Source organism: Sturnus vulgaris, chromosome 7, assembly GCF_052056855.1.
Source record: "Sturnus vulgaris isolate bStuVul1 chromosome 7, bStuVul1.hap1, whole genome shotgun sequence".
NCBI classification, from domain to species: domain Eukaryota; kingdom Metazoa; phylum Chordata; class Aves; order Passeriformes; family Sturnidae; genus Sturnus; species Sturnus vulgaris.
Window position 1 is genome coordinate 15,738,519 of NC_142249.1, and position 21,285 is coordinate 15,759,803.

Below are 21,285 nucleotides of genomic sequence, written 5' to 3' on the forward strand. Positions count from 1 at the left end.
TGGGGGCAGGGCAGGTCCCGCGCAGTTGAAGAGGGCTGGGTGATGGCGGCCGCGGCCCAGGGGTGAGAGGGGATGGGGAAAGTTACTCCCCCCTCACGGTGTCAGTCGTGGTGCTCAGCAGAGTGTCCGGAGATAGTAGGGTGAGATGGGAGAGCAGCAGAGCGATGTCCAAAGGCAGGGAGCGTGGATCTCAGTGCTGGCATGGCAGGGGAGATGCCAGAGCGGAGCCCAGGTTGTCTTCCCACTCACAAGCCAAGCGAGAGCGAGAGCCCCGCTCCAGACCCCCCATTCCACCTTTCCTTTTCCGGTTCCCCCCCTCCACCTCGACCTCCACCCACCCCCCTACGAGAGAACATTATCTGTAGTTTCAAGGTGTAGCCACAATTACTTAGCATAACAATGGGAGGAATTCCACAGAAAGAAAAGGGGAACAATCCAACCTCCAACACCACTTTATAATTTCACTGTATTCTCTCATCAGCTACTGTATAATACAAATGCATGAAGCATAATCTGAAATATAGTGTTCTCCTCATTGGCATAGAAATATAAATTCAAATAAGAACATAATGTAGATCAGCACATATTTTGAAGAATATATATACTTTCTCAGGAAAATATTAAACATCTTCCTGTACGGCTTTCACACCTGCATAAGTATTCTTTATTTACATAAAGAGGAGACCAAGTTCCTTTGTCCATTTGCTTATCATCTAAAAACCTCTGCAGAGGTTCCTGCTTTGACAGCTATAGCCTATTCCAATGGCAAAGCTCCAAAATCATATAAAGTTTTCCTTCAGCAAAGACTTACTGATGATATATAGAGATGTGGGTTGAAGAAAGGTCTGAGTCTTTCCAATTCTTCTTGTCCTCATACCCAAATTCTAGTAAAAAAAATTCTTTTTTTTTTTTTTCCCAGTTCTGGAAACTCAAATTACTAGTGTAGTCATTATTGTAAGATATTCTTCATACTAAAGACATTCTAAGAGTGCTGTAGCTGCTTATCAAAGTAGTAGCTCTCAGGGTTTTTTCCAAGCTAAAAACCCATACATATAATAAATTCCAGTTTCCTTCAAATCAGTCATTAGGTTACAGTATGTTTCAATATAAAAATGGCTGTAACAGGAATCTCAGTTCTACTTATCTATGTCACAACTTGAATCCTTTCATTGTTTGCATTATCACATTAGGGCATCATTTGTCAATAATCCACTTTTCTCAGACTTTCAGGAAATTTACAATCATCACCAAAAATAAGCTACTATATTGGTTTTACTTTCACAGTAAAACTATGCCCAATTCAATAATGTGTTATCCTTTCAAAGATACTAAGTTCTGTCACAAGTCTTTAAAGAAAAGTAACAGCATTATTTAACTGACTGATGGTAGTTATGACTCTTGCCATATTCATAAAGATACAATCTCCAAAGGACAAGCTCATTGCTTTTAGAAATCTATTTTTGCATACAGTTCTGCTGACTAAAATAATGGCCAAAAGCTACCTCTCTCAGTTTAGAAGCTGAGCAAGGGGTTTCATCACTCTTATTATGGAAATACAAGCATAAATCACATTTAGATGGATTTTACAACATCAAAACAGTTTTTTGTTCCAGACTTTCATTCTAATAATAGTCTTAAGTTTTGTCACAAGTCAATGTGACTTACTATATATTAGCTCATAATCCTGCTTTTAGCTTGTTGCCTATCCTCGGACCCCATACAGAAACCATTCCTTCTTCTAGCATTTGGATACATTCTACTGTGTGGCACATCCACCAAAACAACCTTCCACTACTGCCAGGAAATAAAGCATTTCATATTGAAACAGAATACATCAATGTCCCGGCAGCATGTGAAAACTGATGTTTAAAACATAAATCATTAACAGGAAGTTTTCTGAAATGCTGTGCCTCTGGACTTCAACAATAGAAGATTTACTGTGATGCACTCAAACCCCAGGCCTTGAAGAGTGTTCTTCGGAAGAAAGGTAGTGGGCATATGACAAAGACCGAGGTCTGCCTCTGGAAGCAGAATCCTACCGTTGTGCATCTAAACTCCAGGGGCCAGAACTCATCATTCTCTCCCAGCATGGCAATACTTTGATACCCTTCTGTAGTAACACGGCCTCCAAAGCCATATCCCTCTTGAGGATTTTTTGGTAAGACTAAAAAATAGTGCAGCCCTATCTTGGGCCACTTTGCTGCAGTACCCAGTTTCCCACAAATGCTAGAAAACCTATAAACTTAATTTATTTCTATTTTGGAACAAGGCATAACAAGTACAAGCGTTGTGCTACCTAACACTTAAGAAATGAAACCTTTTATAGGTTATTGTGTGAAGCCCATGAGAGGACACAGAAATACATTTTAAAAAAAGAGTTTAAAAAGTTGTAGAAATAACATGACCCACATTTCAGCTAAGAAACAAAGATCTAGATCTAGTTGAAGTTGGCATAAGGAAAATCTACTCCCAGAAACCAAAGACAGGAAGACCAATTTCAATCTCCTTGTTAGAAACTACTGAAGACAGTGTCAAGATAAGACTTTTGCATTAATATAAATTCAATATAGAATAGAAAAAAATACAAAGTACAATCTTCCATTTACAAGTAGTGCAAACTGAAGCTGCACCACAGAAAGATCAGGAAAAAAGAAAAAAAAAAAGCAAAGCCAGCTGAAATACCACAAAGATTCTTCAACAATCTAATACATATAAGTCACATGGACTTCATTCATTAATTTGACCAGCTTTCATTACATGGGGATTAAAAGTGAAAAATACAGCCTAAAACAGGAAAGTAAAGGGAAGACTAACTAGTGCATAGGATTTTTATCTGGATTTTAGTAAGAATTCACATGGTGCCACCTTTTAAGAATTTACCAATTGTGAGCTTTGGTCGTCTGCAAAAAAAATACTTACTTTTTCTTCAACACCGCTTCCTTTTAAATGGAAAAGAGTTGTTTTCCTTCATCTTAAGGATCTTTCCTGCTCAACTTTCATATGCCACATACTAAAATTGCACAGAGGACAGAGACAGGATTCTATCTCAACCTTTAAAGCAAGGCAACACAGCAAAAATTATTGCATTCACCTGGCAGGAGTATTTTCTTCATGTAAATGACAAAGAGCTGACCTGATCAGAAACACCTGGAGTTCCACCCCATGAAAAATAGCTCAAAATAAACTTTTTGGGAAAAGGTAGAACATCTTCATAGTTAAAAGTACTCTTCCTTATTTTTTCCTCTTTAGGATCTGCAGAACAGATGTCCTAACACCTCTCTCCTCCCCAAAATTATATTAACAGCTTATAATTATGCATGAAGAGATGGCTTCTTTAGAGCTCCTGGAAACTTATGATGCAGAAACTGTCCAGCAGATACAGTCTGCCTTCATATGCATCCAGTTCGAGCTATTTTCCACACAAAATTTGCTAAGGTAGCCCTGGGCTGTGTTTCTCCAGTAATCCTATTATGTTCAAACACCTTGCATTGCAGGATTTTTCCTTCTGCTGGCTACTGTAAAGACTTGCTCCTAAGCCTTTTGTGACAAGCTGTGCCCCGTGCAGTCTTCCTGCTAGCTCCTAAAAATCTTGTGTATGTAGCCTGTGAAAACGAACCAAAGCAGTCATCTAGCTCAACAAAGAGATTATCAATTCCTTCAAAACACCACCTCCACCTGCACAAGTTTAAAAAGACAGAATACAGGTGACTCAGACCTCTTCATCAAGTTTAAGGATTCTTGCGAGCTTCTTCAGAGTGTTTTTATAAATAGATGCTCATTTTTGAGCATTTTGCACTAAAAATAACTTCAGAAGAACTCAAAACCAGCTAGCTTTAATTCAACTATAAGGAAAGAGGTACACGGAATTTAGAGTTTTCAAGCATCAAATATTTAAAATCGATTTTTTAGGAGCACAAAGGTAAAATAAAGTATATACTAGAACTCTGTCCCTCTTGGAGATCAATTTTTTAGTCAAAACTATGGTGAACATTTCTTTCTTTTAACAGTGATAAAAAGCTTTTTCCAAGAAGAAGGAATGAGAGAGGGTCTTGATCACAAACATCTTCTCAATATGATGACATTTCATCAAAAGGGGACAGAGAGAATCAGTGCTAAGAAAGAAACTTATTATTTATGGTTCTTTTATCCTCTAGTACACTGTTTTATCTCCAGTGTTTAATTTCTACCAACATTTCATGAAGAAAGTTGCACACCCTTAGTTTTGGGACATGACTTTAAAAAATATTTTAAACAATTTTACATAATCACGTTTCTCCAACTTTACCTCTTTCTTCCCACATGCACACCGTTTCCTCTAGTCTCACTCTCCCCTCAGAGTGACTCAGCATTTCTGAGGCAATCAGGCCTAATCCCACAAACAGGCCATATTACATTATTCTGACCACTATAGAGAAGTTCCACAGAAAGGAGTCTACTGAATATTATCAATAGTTAGAGGCTGTTTCCACATCATATGCCTATAAATGGCATATTAAGGTTGACAAGAAAACACAGGTTAAAATGTGTAGTCCCAAGAATAGTAAAAGAACAACAAAACCATTTTTTCCTCAACATTTTCCATCTATACATATATAAGGCTGTCTTAACTTTTTTCACACAGTATTAAAAAAAAATCCTGAATACAACTGTCTTTCTTTACCTAACAATAAAGGTATTTTGGCTACTTCTCTTTATTACCAGTGTAAGAGACATCAAAATCTCACAAGTAGGATTTATTACAGTATAGCATTTTTTTTTATTCTGGGGAAGGATAAAAGCCAGTATTGAAAAGAATCCTCCCCCTAAGTCAAAACCAACCCTTGGGTATCTTATACAATCAATTGCATTGTTTTCTTACGGGTTGATTGGGTTGTTTTCCCTTTACACCTCCCAGACTTCCTTTAGACCCCAATTATTGCTCTACAGAGAATATTATAGCAAATGTTAAACAGAAGAAAGTAATATAATAACCAATATTTTAGCCGTTGTAAAGCAGATGAAAGGGCAAAGAAATTACTTTATGCAAGGAAAGGCACAGGATGCAAGTTGGGGTGAAGCTGTCAGGTACAATAATCTGGAAGCAAGACATACAAAAACCCATCCAGACAATGAACATAATCAACCCTTTCCTTCAATTAAATATAAGCAATAAATATAAAACAATAGAAATTTCATGCCAGAAAAATTAAGTCAACATAATGTCACACTCCATGAAGGCCCAGGATTAAGGAACCCTTCTGCAGGAAAAACTGCAGCATTAGCATTCCCTGTGCTTAAAAGGGACACAGTGAGTAGAAAGAAGATCCACTTTATAGTCAGCAGCAAGCATGCCCCAGGAAATCAATACCAATTCTGTCAGCACTGATTTCTGCAGAGCTTTACTCCAACATGTGGATACAAGGTAGGGCATAGGAAGGAACAGCAACGTTCTCATGGGCACTGCTGGCTAAGTGTAAAGATTGGTGGACATTGTCCCCTATGGATTTTTTTAAAAAACCCACATACAGCAACATGGAGGAAGCACTATTCCCAAAGGCAAGTCTGCAAGCACTTGTAAATCCCTTTCTTCCCAAGAGGGGAACAGCAAGACCTTAGTGTTCTAAGTGTATTTAGAAGAGTATTAGTTCTGATTGTAGTGTTCTCTTAAGTAGCTCCAGTTTCCAACAAATAAAAAGCTTTTCTGTGCCAATTATAACATATGGGTGTATTGAGATGCATCCAAAGGCACACATCAGTATCCATGTTCAATAAGCTAGGAAGCAACCTTTCTTCCTATTAGAACATAAAAACTATACAGCTATCTCACCTTTTTCAAAGATTATTCAGTGCCTTCTTATTAATTCCACATCTGAAATGGCACATAATCAATATCAACATAAACACATTAATATGTATTAAATTCACTAGGATTTCAAGAGAAATGCTATTCAATAGGTAGGAACTCCATTATAGCCAGGTCCTTCAGTAATATCATACACACTTGCTTTGCTGTCTCTTCCCTACCATGGTAATCTCTTTAAATTCAAACCATCTTTACCTTCACTTTACCTTTTATCCTGTAGGAAGAAACTAATTTTTTAAATAAAGAGTTATAAAAATAGGATGAAATAAATTTAAAGAATACTAAATGATATAGTTTAGACAAGTTTATTTATTTACAAAGTTATTCCACAAAACCAAAGTTTGTTCAATTCCATACAATTTCAGGAAAAAAAAAACCCAAACAACTTACTAGCTGCATCCATACAAAATGGAACATTAGATCTTGCCATTAAAAATGAGGAATGCAGGTACTGTTTGACAAAAAATATATAATGGTCTTCACTAGCCATAGAGTGGCAGGAAACGAATGCTGCATTAATAGGTAAGTAACTCATGCTGCAAGTTTAGGATTCCAAAGAAGCTCCCTATGCAGGTACTTCTGCAGTCTAGAGCTATTTTGGAAGAAACATTTTGTTGATGGTGGTGTACCAAAAGTGAAGACACCAGAATCGATGCTGATTAGTCAAATCAACTTCACCTAATTCTCATTTGTTCTAGCTACAGTTCCGTTTCTGAACCATTCTGAAATTCAAAATAATTATTTTTAAGCTAACACAAGGGAAATTACGTTCTTGTTTAATTACATGTACTCCCTTAATTCCTAAAAATTCTGCTAGGGACCACCATTAAGTCATGAATATCTACAGATTAAAATAAACACAGTTTCACATCACATATCACTGTTCTGAAAATTCTGCAGATGAGCTTCTTTTTACCCTACCTTGTCATGTTTCTGCTGGTGCCTTGCCCTGGTATCCAGGATATGGTAAGGGGTCTCAGAGTCTCTGTTGATGTAATAGATTAGTCTTGAAGGCAGTGTGATTTCTTTCTGGATTGCATTGCTGTAGCTGTTATTTTTACTGTTACTGCTGTTACTCTGTTGAAATGTATTCTCTTCATCTGCCAGTACTTCCTCTATACTGCTTGCTGTTTCATTCCAGTGCAGGCCTGGGGAAGAAAGATATGCCAGCCATAAATTCCATGGCAGAATGTGTTTATTTCCATGAAAAAAGCTACATATTTGCTTGCAGTTTTCTAACATTTTACTAATCACTCAAGCAAACAAAAAAGATAGCTTACTCATTGAGCTAGATTTGATTCATTTTGCACACATAAAATGGTTTCAGAAAGAACATTATTTATTTAATTGCATATACATTTTCATATGCAGTCATAGACTATAAATATTTTAATATCTCTCAACCTTCAGGAAGGTAAAAAACCCAACTTAATGGACATGTAGTTTCCCTCTACCCCCTCTTGGACAGCTAAATTCTTACACAAAAAACCTCAAAAAATCTACAAAAAAGCTAAGAATACTCCCTGTGTTGCTAACATACACTGAATTCAGAGTCCATGTGCACTGAATGCTAAACTTCCTATTATATAAAGGGAATTAATTTCTACTTCTTTTAACTTTGACAAGAGCCCTTTCCTTCAGTAGCAGCTTTTGAAATGAAATCCTGTATCTTTCCTCATGAAAATTTCAAGACAGTCAATCAACGCGATGTAACAACATAACAATATTACAATGTAGCAGCAATGTACCAACAATAATAACACGACAGGCTGCATTCAGAGCAATCCACATGTCACCTATATGCAACCAAGAGCAAATAAACAACAAAGCACATACGAAAATCCGACCCCAAGCAGACAAATTAGCGGATCGCCATCCACATGCACGGTGACACACACAAAGCCCACCGAAGCTTTTTGTGTCGCATCCCTAACCGGCATCTTTCCACGCACAGCATCCCTACTCAACACACTGCAGCACCGGTACCGCACGTACCTCGCTTTTGTGCAAGCAAGCAAGCCAAGGAAATGTTAACTGAGCCCCGGGTTTAGACACGCCGACACAGACACGTACACAAAGCTGGGAGCGGGAAGGGAAGAAGGAACGGTTGAGGGGAAATGGATGCTGCCAGAGTTTATCGCGAGGGACGGCGACCGAGGGGGCGCAGACACCTCAGGCACCCGCACCCCGCCATACCCACCGGCGGCCGCTGCAGCCGCGAGGGCCCGGGGGCAGGAGGAGCCATGGAGGAGCAGGAGCAGCGAGACGAGGCGGCCGAGGAGCGGCAGGAGCGCGGGGCGGCGGCGACCGCCGCAGCCAGGCTGCCGCAGGGAGCTGCTGCCGGGCGGCTTCATGGCTCATAGCGCCCCGGGGCGGGGGGGGCAGCGCGGCACAGCCCTCACGGCCGGCGGGCTCTGCCCGGGGGGCGCGGGCGGAGCGGCGCGGGCGGGTCCCGGCAGCGGCACCGCCCGTGCGGCTCCTGCCGCCGCCGTGAGGGACACAGCGGCACCTCAGCGCGGGGGCGGGCGGGTCCCGGCAGCGGCACCGCCCGTGCGGCTCCAGCCGCCGCCGTGAGGGACACACCGGCACCGCCTCGACACCTCAGCGCGGGGGCGGGCGGCGGCGCGCGCGCACCTTCCGCGCCCGCCCCCGGCCGCGCGGCCCCGCGCACGCGCGCTCGGGCCGGGCCGGGCCGGGCCGGGCGGGGCCGCGGCCGCTGTCCGACGTGCTGCCCGTGGGCACCGGCGGGACGCGGCTCCTCCGGCGCACCCGCGCCCTCCCGCCTGCCGCCGGTGCCGCCGAGAGAGGTGCTGCCTGCCGCGGCGTCAGTGCCGCCAGCTGCGCGCAGAGCCGCTCCGGGACGGGGTCCCGCGGCTGCGGCGGGCGCGGCCGAACGGGCTGAAGCGGCAGCCGGAGCGGGTGCGCGACTGCCCGCGGCGTAGCGCACTGACCTCTCCCCTGACGTGGGCACAGCCGCAAACAGCTGGGTTTAGGAATTATTTAAAAGAACTTTCACCCAGAGTGAAATTAGTTTGAAATCCGTCAGCCCTGAGCAAAGTTCGGGAGTCTCCGGAACTGCAGGAGCAGCTTGTTCTCCTGAGAGCAGGGCAGGGCGGTCTCCGCGGCCCGGGCAGCTCCGCAAGTTGAGCGTTCCAGAGCTGGCAGTCCCCAGCTTGTGCAGAGGGATGCATGAGCAGCCCCTGCTCCAAGTGTTGTGTGGAGCTTCAGGCTTCCCGCTATCCTCCCTCCCCACGCCTCCAGCTAACAGCTCTGTGCCTGCATCCCCCCGGAGTTCTCTTTGGTCCTGGAACCCGCTCATCCTCACTGAGTGCAGCTAACCCCTGCAATGAAGCGGGGTGGAGGTACGAACCAAATGTTAACAAAAAAGGTGTACATATATTCCAAAGAAAATGGATGTGTGTATAATAAACCAAGAAGAGAGTTGCGTGGCCAGATTCTGACCTGGTCTGACTCTGCTGTGCTGCGTCCAGCAGCAGCCAGTCTGGACTGCAAATAGAAGAACTGGTGCATTTCTGTGCACTGAATATTATCTCTCATACTTCCAGTCCAGCATGCCTGGGGTGAACCACCAACGTGAAGAATAGTTGCAAAGATAAAAATAACTTCAAAGAGATAAGAGAAGATGAATCTGCTGCTTTGTATTCATTCCATGACTTGAGGAGTCAGAAAACCTGAGTTCAGAGACAAGTTTAGATATGGAGTTCTTAGCAAACATTTTGCCCAGCAGACTTCTAATACCTAGGAACACATATGCTTTATTTTGGTGTAATTCTTGCTGCTGAGGAAACTAATGTTTCTCCTTTTTTTTTTTTTTTTTTTTTTTTTTTTTTCTGTCTGGATGTTGCTTTTTATTTGTCAGTTTATGCCTTCTAATCTGAGTCTGCATGCCACATGGATTTCCAGAAAGATATGTAGTGTTCTGTTTCACATAATTTTCTCTAAATTCCAGCCTGACTTCATTATCATTGTTAATTTAGAAAGTATAAGCAGTTTTACAGATCATTACCATGCAGACTACTTTATAACAGTAGTATCATTAGTTTTTAAAAAAATTAAATCCGAGTTCTCATGCTGGTTAAATAGATGCTGCTTGTGGAAACTCAAAATCTAGGTATGTAGCAGCAGACAAACATTTGAAAAGACAAATTCATGATATTGCCAGGGGTAAAAAAACCCATACAATGTGCCTTAGGATTTCACTGCTGTCTAGGTCTAGTGAGAAAGCTATACCAGTTTTCTACATAAAATGATTTTCCTTAAATCTCACATTTCCAGGCATTTTCCATGAAGCCCACCCAGCCCAGCTGTTCCTCATGATTAGACATCACTAGAATATTTCAAATAGCAGCAGCTCACATTTCTTCCCATAAACATATAAACAGAACAAAGGATCTGTTATGTCAGTGTGTTCAGATCTAAAATAAATACCAATTTTAAAAAATATTTTATGAGTAAAAAGAGTAGGATGACCATGCAACTAAAAAGAAAAGAATTCATAAACTTTCACCACACACAAGAAACAAGTCTAGCAATAATGAACGCTGGAAACACCTGCTGTCTGAAACTATTAAGTCCTGTATTTGCTGGCCAGATTTTAAGGGCAAAAAATAATGATTGCCTTTTTGTACAAAAGTGGTCTAGGGCAGAGATTTTCTGAAGTTCTTTTAACTCATGTACAAGCCTCCAGCAGAAATAATCACCTGAAGATCCATCTAAAGCAGACATTCCTAGTCTCCAAAGCCCTGACAGACACGTAGCTCAAACTGTGCCTCATAAGCCTGCTAGAAACCTTCAGGTGGTCATATGCAGTTCACAGAACATAATCAGCTCAAGATGAAGTGTCCTACTACAAATGACAGCTGCTTGCTTTTTTTTTTTTTTTAACTTGCTTTCAACTTTGAAAGACACTGTGAAATAATTCCAAATAGACTGCACTGCAGATGTCTGAAAACAAAATACCAGAAGCATGGGTTATTGTAGCATCTGTATCCAGTGAAAGAAATTGGAACATCTAAGTCAGAAGCACACAGGAAACAGCTGACAGCTGGAGCTTCAGGACTGACTGGGGAGCAAATGTGTACCCTGGAAGGTATACACATACTTTTGATCAGGGTGTTAAATAGACTTTACATCACAACTTCAGATGATTGCCCAGAGCTTTCCAGTTCCTTCTTCCATTATCAGGGGGGCAGTGAGCACATGGGATGAAATGTTGTAGTGTCACAATTCAAATTAAAAAAGCTTCAGATGCAAAACTGCTGATTATAATCTTGGCTGCTCATATTGATACTCAGGTGGAAGATGTTGGTCCAGACTCTGTTAACTCAGCCATAAAGATAACAAACTTCCAACACAGTCAAATGCCTTTTCTGATGTCACCTGAAAAAAAGTTACCATATCACTTGTCCTGGGAAAATCTCTACGTAAAATACGGGTTGAAAGACCTTGTTCGTTACAAATCATAAACAATACTGATCTTTCTGAGTGAGCACAGTAAGACAGTATCTTACTAGAAAATAAAGATAATTTCTGGATTTCAACAGTAGTCTCTTATCTAATATTTATTTCAAGAATCCATGTGACAAGTCTATGTAACGAATCCATGTAACAAATAAGCAAGTGGGATATTCCTCTGGGATATTCCTCTGTTCCCCACAGAGAAAAACTGGTTTTCATTTTAACAGAAAGAGGAATATTTCTGTTGCAGATGTAATATGAAGGAGACAGGTTCAGAGATGAAAACATGGGTGACTGATATATCAAAAAGTCTTTTCAACGATGCCATAAGAACAACTCAAATTTACAGCAGTGATGATTATTACAGAGGAGTAAAGCACTAGCATAGTCTGTAACTTCGGTAGTAGCAGATGATTCCAGCTCCAGATTGACCCTGGACAATGAAAGGTGTAAATACCACGGGGTGCAGGCAGCACAAACAGCACGGCACAAGCAGCTAATGCTGAACTGTGCTCGCAGAGAAGGGCAATAGTCAAGTCTGGTTCTGATTTACTCACATTACTGCAGCACCAGCAGGCTCAGCTAGGGTCCTGCTGTGCTCTGTGCTGTATACACAGGACAAAATTATACACTCCTCTAAAAAAAATTCCTTTTTATTTGCAATATCAAATAGCCCAGCCTATGCTGTAAATAACAGAAGAAATCTAACAGCTCTAGAGGGGTACCAAGCATGCTGCAAATCTAAAAAGTGGTAATTACACGGGGGACTTTCAACAATAGAACCTCATTAGCTGGCACTAACTAATGCACACAACCTGTAATCTGCATGCAAAAGAGGGTGGTAGCCTTTCTCTATTTCTCAACGGGGGGTTAACAGTGAAGACAAAGCTGTACTGAAACTTCATGCCACCCATATTTCCTTACTTTGTATCATATGCAGTGTAAGTACGGGTAATTTATACTGAGAAGAAACCTGGTAATTGCAATGAACAATACATTGCATTAGCATTACTGGTTTTAATCATTCATGTTTGAATACTCACCAATTCTCCATGTTCAGCTATTCTCAAAGAGCTCCTCAGTAAGTAGAGTGAAAGAGAATATTGCTGTTAGAATTTTTTGTATTGCTACTTCTCTTGCTACACATCCCACCACCTAACAATGCAGCAGCAACACACAGCATTTAGTCAGAAAAATCAGTACTTTTATTCTGTTTATTTTAGCCTCTTTAAATACTTTTCAGTAACTGAGGGGGCGGGAAAGCATTAAGTGATACAGTAATGTGAGAAATACATAGGGCAGATTCAGGAAACAGCACTGACTCTAGATTGTTCAGAGCAGACATCACTTTCGAAACTGTAGATCTAACAGAGCTGGGTTTCTATTACCCTTCATTTTTCCACATTTATTTCAACCTCATACACTTTAGAGGAAGAGCTTTCTCCTGCTACTTCTCGGTTCATCAGAGTCCTAAAAACAGTTTTCCCATCTATGTACAATAGTGGAAATATGTACAATAGTGGGCACAACTCTATTAAAATTGTCACAGTAAAAAATTGTCACTTTTCCCTCAGAACTGTCACTCGTTTACTGAGATCTGTGTGCACATCTTCATTAATAACTCTGCTCACCAGTGGTACTGGACAAATGAACTCTCACGAGTACTGTATGTTCCAGCACTCCAGGGTAGAATATACACAGCAATTAGGATATACTTGCCAGTCCTCTCCCCTTAACACTGTGAAATGTTAATGTTAAGGTGAAGTGAACAAAGTAAAACGTGTTCAGCAGAGAAGGAAAGGGACCACAGTTATGCTGTTAATAGCAAATGGGTCAGAGGGTTTATTAATTGCAGTTCAAATTGCATCCAGGTGAAACTTAAAATCGATCTGCATTAATTCTGGATGCAGAAAAAATTATTTTGAATAAACGTGCCAGACTAATTCCAGAATTAATTCACTGTGTCCCCCTGTATAATTAACTAAGCCTTCATAGCCAACGAATTTTACAAGCTCTTTAGTAAGATTCCTCAGCAGCATTTAAGCAACTGCATGTAAGAAATTGTACACAAGACAGCACAGTGAGAGTTTAGGCCATCAATGGAAATATTCTCTTACTAAAAACTCGAACTATTTACCATTTGTCCAAATTATTAATGAGAGAGAGAGCAGCAGCAGAAACATGCTGGTCAATGAGGCTACCTAGAACACATTTGTCAACTGCTCTAATACAGATATACTTAGCAAGTAAAACATATGCCACCAGCAGGGAAAAAAAAAAGGCTGCTCCTCTAATAAGCAAGCACTTCTAACTCTGGCTGTGACAGCATCCTCCTCCTTGCTAGCTTATTTCACTCTTGTGAGGTAAAATGCAAAAATAGTGTCAAGAAAGTAAGCCGAGGTGGCAGGGGAAATCTTACTTAGATATGTACTTTGATTTATATATCCTTCAAAATAAATACATGGAGTTTACATCCCAAGCAGTTGCCACAGCTGATCCAACATTTCCAAGTGGTAGGTTCTAAAAATGCTAGATTGCAGCTATTCCAGTGCAGCTTTGGAAAGGGGAGGGATGATGTCATCACTCATTCCCTGACACACTTGCACAGGGGAGAAGGGGACTGCAAGGGATTTCTGGAATCGAGTCCAGCCCCCGGCTATTCCACTGCACAGTTCATTCCATACATTGCCTTCCAGAGTAAATGGGGAGTTTGTCCTTCTACTCCCACTGGAAGGCTGTTTCAGGAGCTCATGGTTAGAATCACTAAGGAATCCTCCTCCTTCCCAGACTAGATTTATTCATGCCCAACAGAAACCCATTTGCTCTTGTGTCCCCTTTTTGTTCCTGAGGCAACACTAGCACTAATAGCTCATTCCCTCTACTGGTAGAAAGGACGAGGCTCTCAAAGCTTAAGCATCTAAGCCCAAGTGATAGGTGAAAATTTCATGAGACTGAAGTTGAAAATATCTTTTAGCACAGAGAAGCCCCGAAGAGTAAAGGCTGCATTAGCCTGAGAAGCAGAAGGAATATGGCCATGCCAGTACAACACATGCTTGAGCTACTAAACCTCACTGGGAAAAGGAACTTACTATCTGTAGCTACTATGGCTTGGAAGATGGTTCACTGGATGTGGACACAGAGAATTTAAAGGTGTTACAGTTGTTTTTCTAAAGTTCACCCCAAAATAGAAATATTCTTCCTTCAATAATTGGCAGGTGCTGAGGTGCTGCTCAGGTACACAGTCCTGCATTCAAGAGAAACACCTGTGCTGCTGCTGCTGCTGCTGTCATCACTGCTGTCATCCTATGCTATAAAAGGCAGGTAAAAATGCTGAGAAGCAGCAATGTTCATCACATGAGGAAAATCCTGGTGTTTCCAAAAAATGTAGCTCTACGAAACAGGCGGAAAAAAAATTCCTGAAACTGTTATATCCAATTAGGCATCCTGCCTTTTCATCATAGACAAATTTGGACCAGTTTTCCTGCTCTTTCCCTAATTAGGAATAGGGATGAATCAGATATGAAACACTACTCTAAAAGATTCCTATTTGATGCTGCAGCTAGGCTTTGGCACTGATTCCCCTAAAGAGCCTAAAACATTTAACCATCATTTCTCTAGAGTGATAGTCTGAATTTTCAAGAAAAATCAGAGCAAAGTATTATCAAATTGTTGCACTAAAGCCTTAGGGTGTCCCCAACACATCAGAGTTACTAAAACATGCTTTTTATCACAAAAATAATTTGCAATATTGGACATGGATCACAGATTGATATGTTATGATCCCCAAACCAAGGATCTTCTAATTTCCTTATAAGTTTTATATACAACCAAAGAAAGTCCTCGTTCAGCTTCTCCCAGTCATTCTGGACCTATGGATTCCAAAATCTTAGCGGTTAGTCACAGATTTGGTCATTCTCATGACCCGTCTGTCAAAGAGAGCATCAAGGTAGTTGTTTTGTAACATTGCATCAAAATTATGCACAGATGCCAGTGAATGTTTTGCATAATTTCTGCTATTAATTTCTTGCTTCCCAAGGAAGCTCAAGTAAATTTTCAATCTCCCAAAGCACAGAAAAGCTTATGACCCAACAATATTTTACTGCTTTACCAGACTTGAGCTGGCAGTGCCATAATGCAGCAGATAATTCAGGGGTTTACTTCTTCTGCTTTGTCATCTTTGAACAAATGCAAATAAAATCCAAAAAAGTCTTTCCCAAATGGAGTATATATCCCTCAGGCTTCATGTTAATTTTCGGGACAAAAATCTCAGCCACACATCTTTAGAGCATAAAAAACCCCCGAAGTCCTCACAAGTATGAAAGAAGGTACTCCTCTTTCACACCCACAGGAGCCACACACAGCCCTCCCATGTGGATTGTCATGTCAAGAACCCACTCCTGGGGGATGTGAAATTATGTCCTTTACCCCGCTGCTTTCATTTTTCCTTTCACCCACATGAACTCACACTTAGTCACCCTTCAAAGATCTTATTATTTCTCTATAAGCATATGTTCCCCATGGTTTTCTGGAATTGCTTGTCCCACTAGTTAACCACAAGTTTAAACACACATTATTATTTGTTGTTACTATGGAAATGTAGCATGTTTTTTAAGACATCCTTGGAAATTAAAGCAGTAAAATGAATTATTTTATCTTACATGGAGTATCTTTGTAGCATATGTGATTGAAAAAGTGCTGCTCTTCCTATACTCCCCACTACCAAGAACAGGTTTATTATTCAAAACCCATAGTTCAAAAATAACTTTTTCTATTATCACTTACAAAATTGCTTCTTATAAGGAACCAATTAATTTGCTTTTCTCTCTTAAATTTCATCTGTATCTTATGACTAAAAAATGCTCCAATATTAACCCCCTTTCAGTTTCTCATCTCTTCATCCCACTTTTTACATGTGGACACCAGAAGCCCCATAAATAATGCAGAAAGTTGCTTCTTTTCTCAAGGTTGTTGCCTTGAGAAAGCAAAGGCTTCAATGTACAATGATGCCAGAAAACAATTTCTTGAGCACAAGGGGCATGGCACAGTTGTCTGTGCACACAGGTGCCCACTGCTCAAAGACAGATGTCACCAAAAGCAGTCCATACCTATAATTCAGGTTTAGTTACACCATCTACAGTATCACAGCTAAAGAATTTCACACAAATATTAAGAAAACCATAGGAATGCATTAACTTGCAGCAGAAAATGTTTGCTTACTGCAAGCAACTCCAGAAAATTAGCTGTTCCTACTTGTAGCTGAAAAGGACCATTTTGCTGATAATCAAAACATTGCAAGCATCAAGTACCTAAACAAACCCCAAAATTTTAAAAGAATCTCACTGCTGACAAAATTGGACTGCAGACCAAATAGTGTTCCCATATCAAATATGTACACAAAACTTGGATCATAGGGCTGCAAAGTAAAGTATTTACTTCAGAAAAACTTGAATTATCCTTAATTTTTATTACAGTTCTCATATGCTGATACTGCATGTGGAGCTTGGATTGCAAAAAAAATTCTTAAATAAATAAAAAAATATGCTTCAGCTGGCAGAGCCTGGTGGATTGGAGCATTAAACAGCAGGGGAACATGTCTAAAGGTACAAAGTAGATTAACTACACAGTCTAAAGGACAGTCTGACCTCTGCTGGCCAAAGGCATTTCAAGGCCTTTCTCACCAGACAGTGTTTTCTTGCCTGTTTCGGGGTTCTTTTAAACGTTATTTTAGCCCCATCCCATTTATGGTGCTCTCCAACATAGTTGCATAATCCATGAAACCTCCATTTACAAAAAAGATCCTGATGAGCACAAAATATCTCTTTTTGCTCATTCTGCTTACAGATAAAGTGACTTCTCTTGTCGAAGAGAAAACTGCTTTTAAACAGCCTTTACCATCCAGGCTGTTGATTCAGGCTCTGTTTAAGCAATACAACAGTTTATCAAAACATTGTACCACCTGCAAACTCTAAGAGGGAAGTAACAGTAGCTGAATGGATGTGGACAAGGAGCATCACTGCAATAGAATAATAAAATAATTCCTAGATCGAATCAATGTGATCAGAATTATAGTATATTTTTTGCATTATTTTGCTAAGTAACAATCACAAATCATCAATTATATTTCTGCTTCAGAAAGTCTGGCCTCTCAATAGTTCAATTCAAAATGTCAGCCTGTTTTATGCTAGCTAAAGAATGACCTTATTCTCCTGATCCTTGTTGTTTTAAACCTGACTTTCCCCATCTGCACTGCAGCCTAGCAGCCAGGCCAGTGTAAAAGAGCACTGGTTATACTTGAAACCTCCCTCTCTCTGGTTTTCAAGTGAATTTACTTACTTCTATTTTGAGAACAGACCTTACAAATATGGGCATATGGTAACAGCCCTCAGTCTGGGCTTAGATAAGATACAAATAGTCTTCCAGTGACATTTAAATGCAGGTTTCTGGAACCCTTTTGGTCACAGACAAATGTGTTAAGGCAACCAGTTGTAGAGCCAAAACTAGATTCTGTACTGGAAGCACTAATGTGCTTATCCAGTCAGAGTAGAAAATGTTATTTGGCTTGATATGAGCTGTCATATAGCTGAACTGAGAGCTCAAATTTAAAATATTCATCATCATCATCCTAGCAATCTTATCATCCCCTCCCTTCTCCAAGAGAGCAATGAAGAAACAGCCTTACATTTTCAGAGGTAACTGTTTTACAGAGGGAACATCTTTTGTTGCCAAGCCTGAGTCATCCCTACAGACTCATTTCTCGAAGAAGCGTGCACATAGAACTGACAGCTGATCACAAGCCATGTCCCAACTTCCATAAAATCTTATCAGTTTTAAAGCAACCTAGTAAAATTAAGACACAGTAACCTTTCCTTTATAGTGGCGAACATTAAAAAAATTCTCTGTTACTGTAGTTATGAAGAGGGAAGACTTTTTTATTCATAAAACTAGGTCACTGAGGAAATAATGTGCTCACATAGCAGGGATGTACAGATAGCATATTTGCCAGCTTGTTACCACAGCTTGGACTGCCCCATTTTCCTCTCAGCTGCTCCCAGTGCAGCCCTGGCACTGGACCTTGCAGGGCTCCCAGCAGCAGCGACACAGGCCAGGAGCAATGACAGCACACATGGCTGTGAGCAGAAATGACATCTTAAGGGGCAAGTGAAAGAGTCAGCACAGAAGCTTTAGCAGCTGATAGAGTATTAAGACGGTAAATAGCAGGTGGCAACAACTTTAACTTCTAAAAAGCACAGGTATTGGATAACTAATAATCTTCCTTTGGGGTTTCTTTTGGCTGATGCCACCATACCAGCCAGACCTTGTCAGTATTGCCCATGTAAACTGTGAGCAGGGTGATTCTCCCAGCTGGCCCATTGCCACAGAAGAGCTCCAGATGCTAGGCTGAAAAGTGCCATCAACATTCTGGGGACAGGCATCTTTGGGGAGAATCAGCTTGGCAGAGTAAGTTCCTGAGTAAAAGACTCTGAGGATGAACAGGGAAAAGTGCTAAACACCCCGTCCAAGACCTGCATGGTTTGGGTCTGAAGGCCTTTGCTGGAAATACAAAAAGACAAAGGAGGCTCCTGAGTGATTGGTTCCCTCCCACCAGCCCGGAATGCTCCCACCACACACTCACAGGTAGGAACATGGGTCAGGCACTGGTCTCCTTCTCTGGCCCATGGCCATCTTCAAGCTCTTGTTTGGAGGTAATTCACTGCCAGTGAAGATGCCAGTCAGCACCTCTGAATTTTCCCACACCCCACCAGATCAGGCAGGAGTAGCCCCACAGCATCGCTGTTGCAGCCAGGTCACTTCTCATACTCACTGCCATGCTGAGTGGGGGCAGGGGCAGACAAGGGCTCAGTAAAGGCAGGAGTTGGGCAAGGACAGCCAGGTCCCAGCGGGTGTTAGGACAAGCGCTCTCTCCTTTTGTCTTTCTCCTCCCTTGGCTTCCTGTCATGTCGCTGTTGGAAATGAGGCAGCTGCAAACAAGGACCTTGGATCAGCACCAAGGCTGCCTTCCCTGTTTGTACAGCTCTGGAAGGACCTGAGCTCTCTAGGTTACTTTCATGGTGGAATGTCTCAGGTTTCATGGAATGATTTTTCCCACGTCCAGCAAGCAGTCTTTTCTGACCTCTTTCTGGCTCCTTTGCTGCAATGCTTCACCATCAGTTCAATGAAACTGCAAATAATGAGACAAGAAGTGCAAAGTACTCGTTGGTAACCCTCCTACCACATCTTTCACAAGTCTCAGATGGCTTCCTCAGGAGGAGACAGAGATATCCTTTGCTGCCACTCCTGAAAACTGGTTCTGCTTTGATGAAAGGGGTGTAATCTCTTCCCAGTTATCCTGCCAAGCCCAAGATCCACCCAGCATGAATCCTCGGTATGATCTGCATTAGGCTGCCAGCAAGGCCTGTTACTTTTCCATCTGACATTTGGAGATAGTAGACTTCTTACCTTTTTTTTTTTTTTTTTTAATTTTTACAGTAAAGATGTCCTCAAGGAATTTACATGGACTTCTTTCCATTACATTCTCCAGCAGACATTTCTGCCCCAATAGGAAAGGTGGCTGAATATCTAGAAGGCTCTTTGCCCAAGGCACATACTAATTAGCATTCCTTGTGCCAGGAGGGAGAGGATTAGACTCTCCCCAGCCATCTGCTGAATATGCCTTGCCAATGTCAGAAGAGCATTTTGCTATATAAACAACACAAAGCATACATCCATATCCAATTTTGAAATTTTAGTAATTTTCCATTGAAAATAAAATCCGGTTTTGCACAGTGCAAAGACGAAAGGTAGAAATGCAACAAAATATTGAAAATGATGTTATTGAATCCTAAATTTTAATTTTGGGCACACTGACACTAGTTAAAAATGGCCATGTAATGCAAGTTCTCAGAGATTTCACAAACCACTTTCATGACATCCATATTTGTTCAGCATACTTTCATGATTAATCTGCTGAATAGGAAAATTGGAGCAGGCATGTAAAATGTAAAACAGGGACTTCTAAATTTATTTGGAAAAAGTAATGCTGTAGGGCTTTGGAGGAAGAGACACCCACGTTCTCTCAATTCTAGATTGTTACACCCTCCTTCACCAAAATATTTTCAGTTATAACAGACAAGTTGCACTCTGCAGAAAAGTAATTCCATTTTTCTGGTGGATTTTTATATATTCTTGCACTATGTTTCATTGCAGTTTGAAGCAAAACAGACTTGTTTTGTTTTCAGTTGCCGACCAAAGAGGATGGAGCTACAGTTCTGGAAGAGCCTATGTCTTTTCTGTCCAGAAGCTGAGCTGCTCAGGATCTGGCAGACATCATTACAGAGATTTCTTCATGCCTGACCACACTCCACTAGCCCAGAATTTGGAATTTATGGATAACAGGTACATTGGTATCATCCAGGTAAATCATGGAGAATTTGGGAGTAAGGACTTCCAAATATTTAGTTGACAGTAATCCACTTAGCTATGCCCCTACAGCTGGAGTTCTCTCCCATCAGACCTTCAAGAAAAACAAGATCTCAGTGCTTCTCTACCTGCAGCCTCTATTGCAAGTGATAGAAAAAGCAGAAGAGAAAGAAGATGACATACAGCCTACTGCCAACCCATGTCTTGTGTCAAGGCAGAAAATACTTATCAGTAAATTAAAATTTAAATACCAGTTTTCCCCTTGCTTCAATATTCACAGCCTACTAGCCATATCCTGAAATAAAATAAGAACTAACCAAGAGCTGCTAAACAGCCTCAACATCCACTGGTTTCAGAAGCAGAATATCAAATACACTGCAAGCACCAAACCCGGATGGAGTTTTATGCCTAAAAAGAATGTTTTCTATCTCTAATTTTTGTAATTCCTTTAAAATCTGTACTACAGATCTGTTAGGCTTCAGGAGCCTTGTCACAAGTACAAGCCTTCACACTGGCACATTTTAAAAATAACCAGTGAGTAAGATCTT

The 21,285-nt window shown here is 41.0% G+C and overlaps 2 protein-coding genes across 7 annotated transcripts in view; one reads left to right on the forward strand and one right to left on the reverse strand.

Moving 5' to 3' along the window:
- Positions 1-8,262, reverse strand: part of ADAM23 (ADAM metallopeptidase domain 23) — a 73,779-nt gene extending 65,517 nt beyond the window's left edge. For all 6 annotated transcript variants that reach the window (XM_088167875.1, XM_088167878.1, XM_014880253.2 and 3 more), the window contains exons 1-2: positions 8,043-8,262; positions 6,764-6,990 (exon numbers count right to left, since the gene is read on the reverse strand). In XM_088167875.1, the coding sequence (XP_088024001.1) occupies positions 6,764-6,990; positions 8,043-8,196 (381 nt within the window). In that variant the 5' untranslated portion in view covers positions 8,197-8,262. The remainder of the gene's footprint in view (positions 1-6,763; positions 6,991-8,042) is intronic.
- The window catches only part of DYTN (dystrotelin), a 129,404-nt gene extending 108,714 nt beyond the window's left edge, over positions 1-20,690 (forward strand). Inside the window, exon 15 of the mRNA XM_088167880.1 lies at positions 20,557-20,690. The gene's annotated coding sequence lies outside the window, so the exon portion shown is untranslated. The remainder of the gene's footprint in view (positions 1-20,556) is intronic.
- Positions 20,691-21,285: the final 595 nt, after the last annotated feature.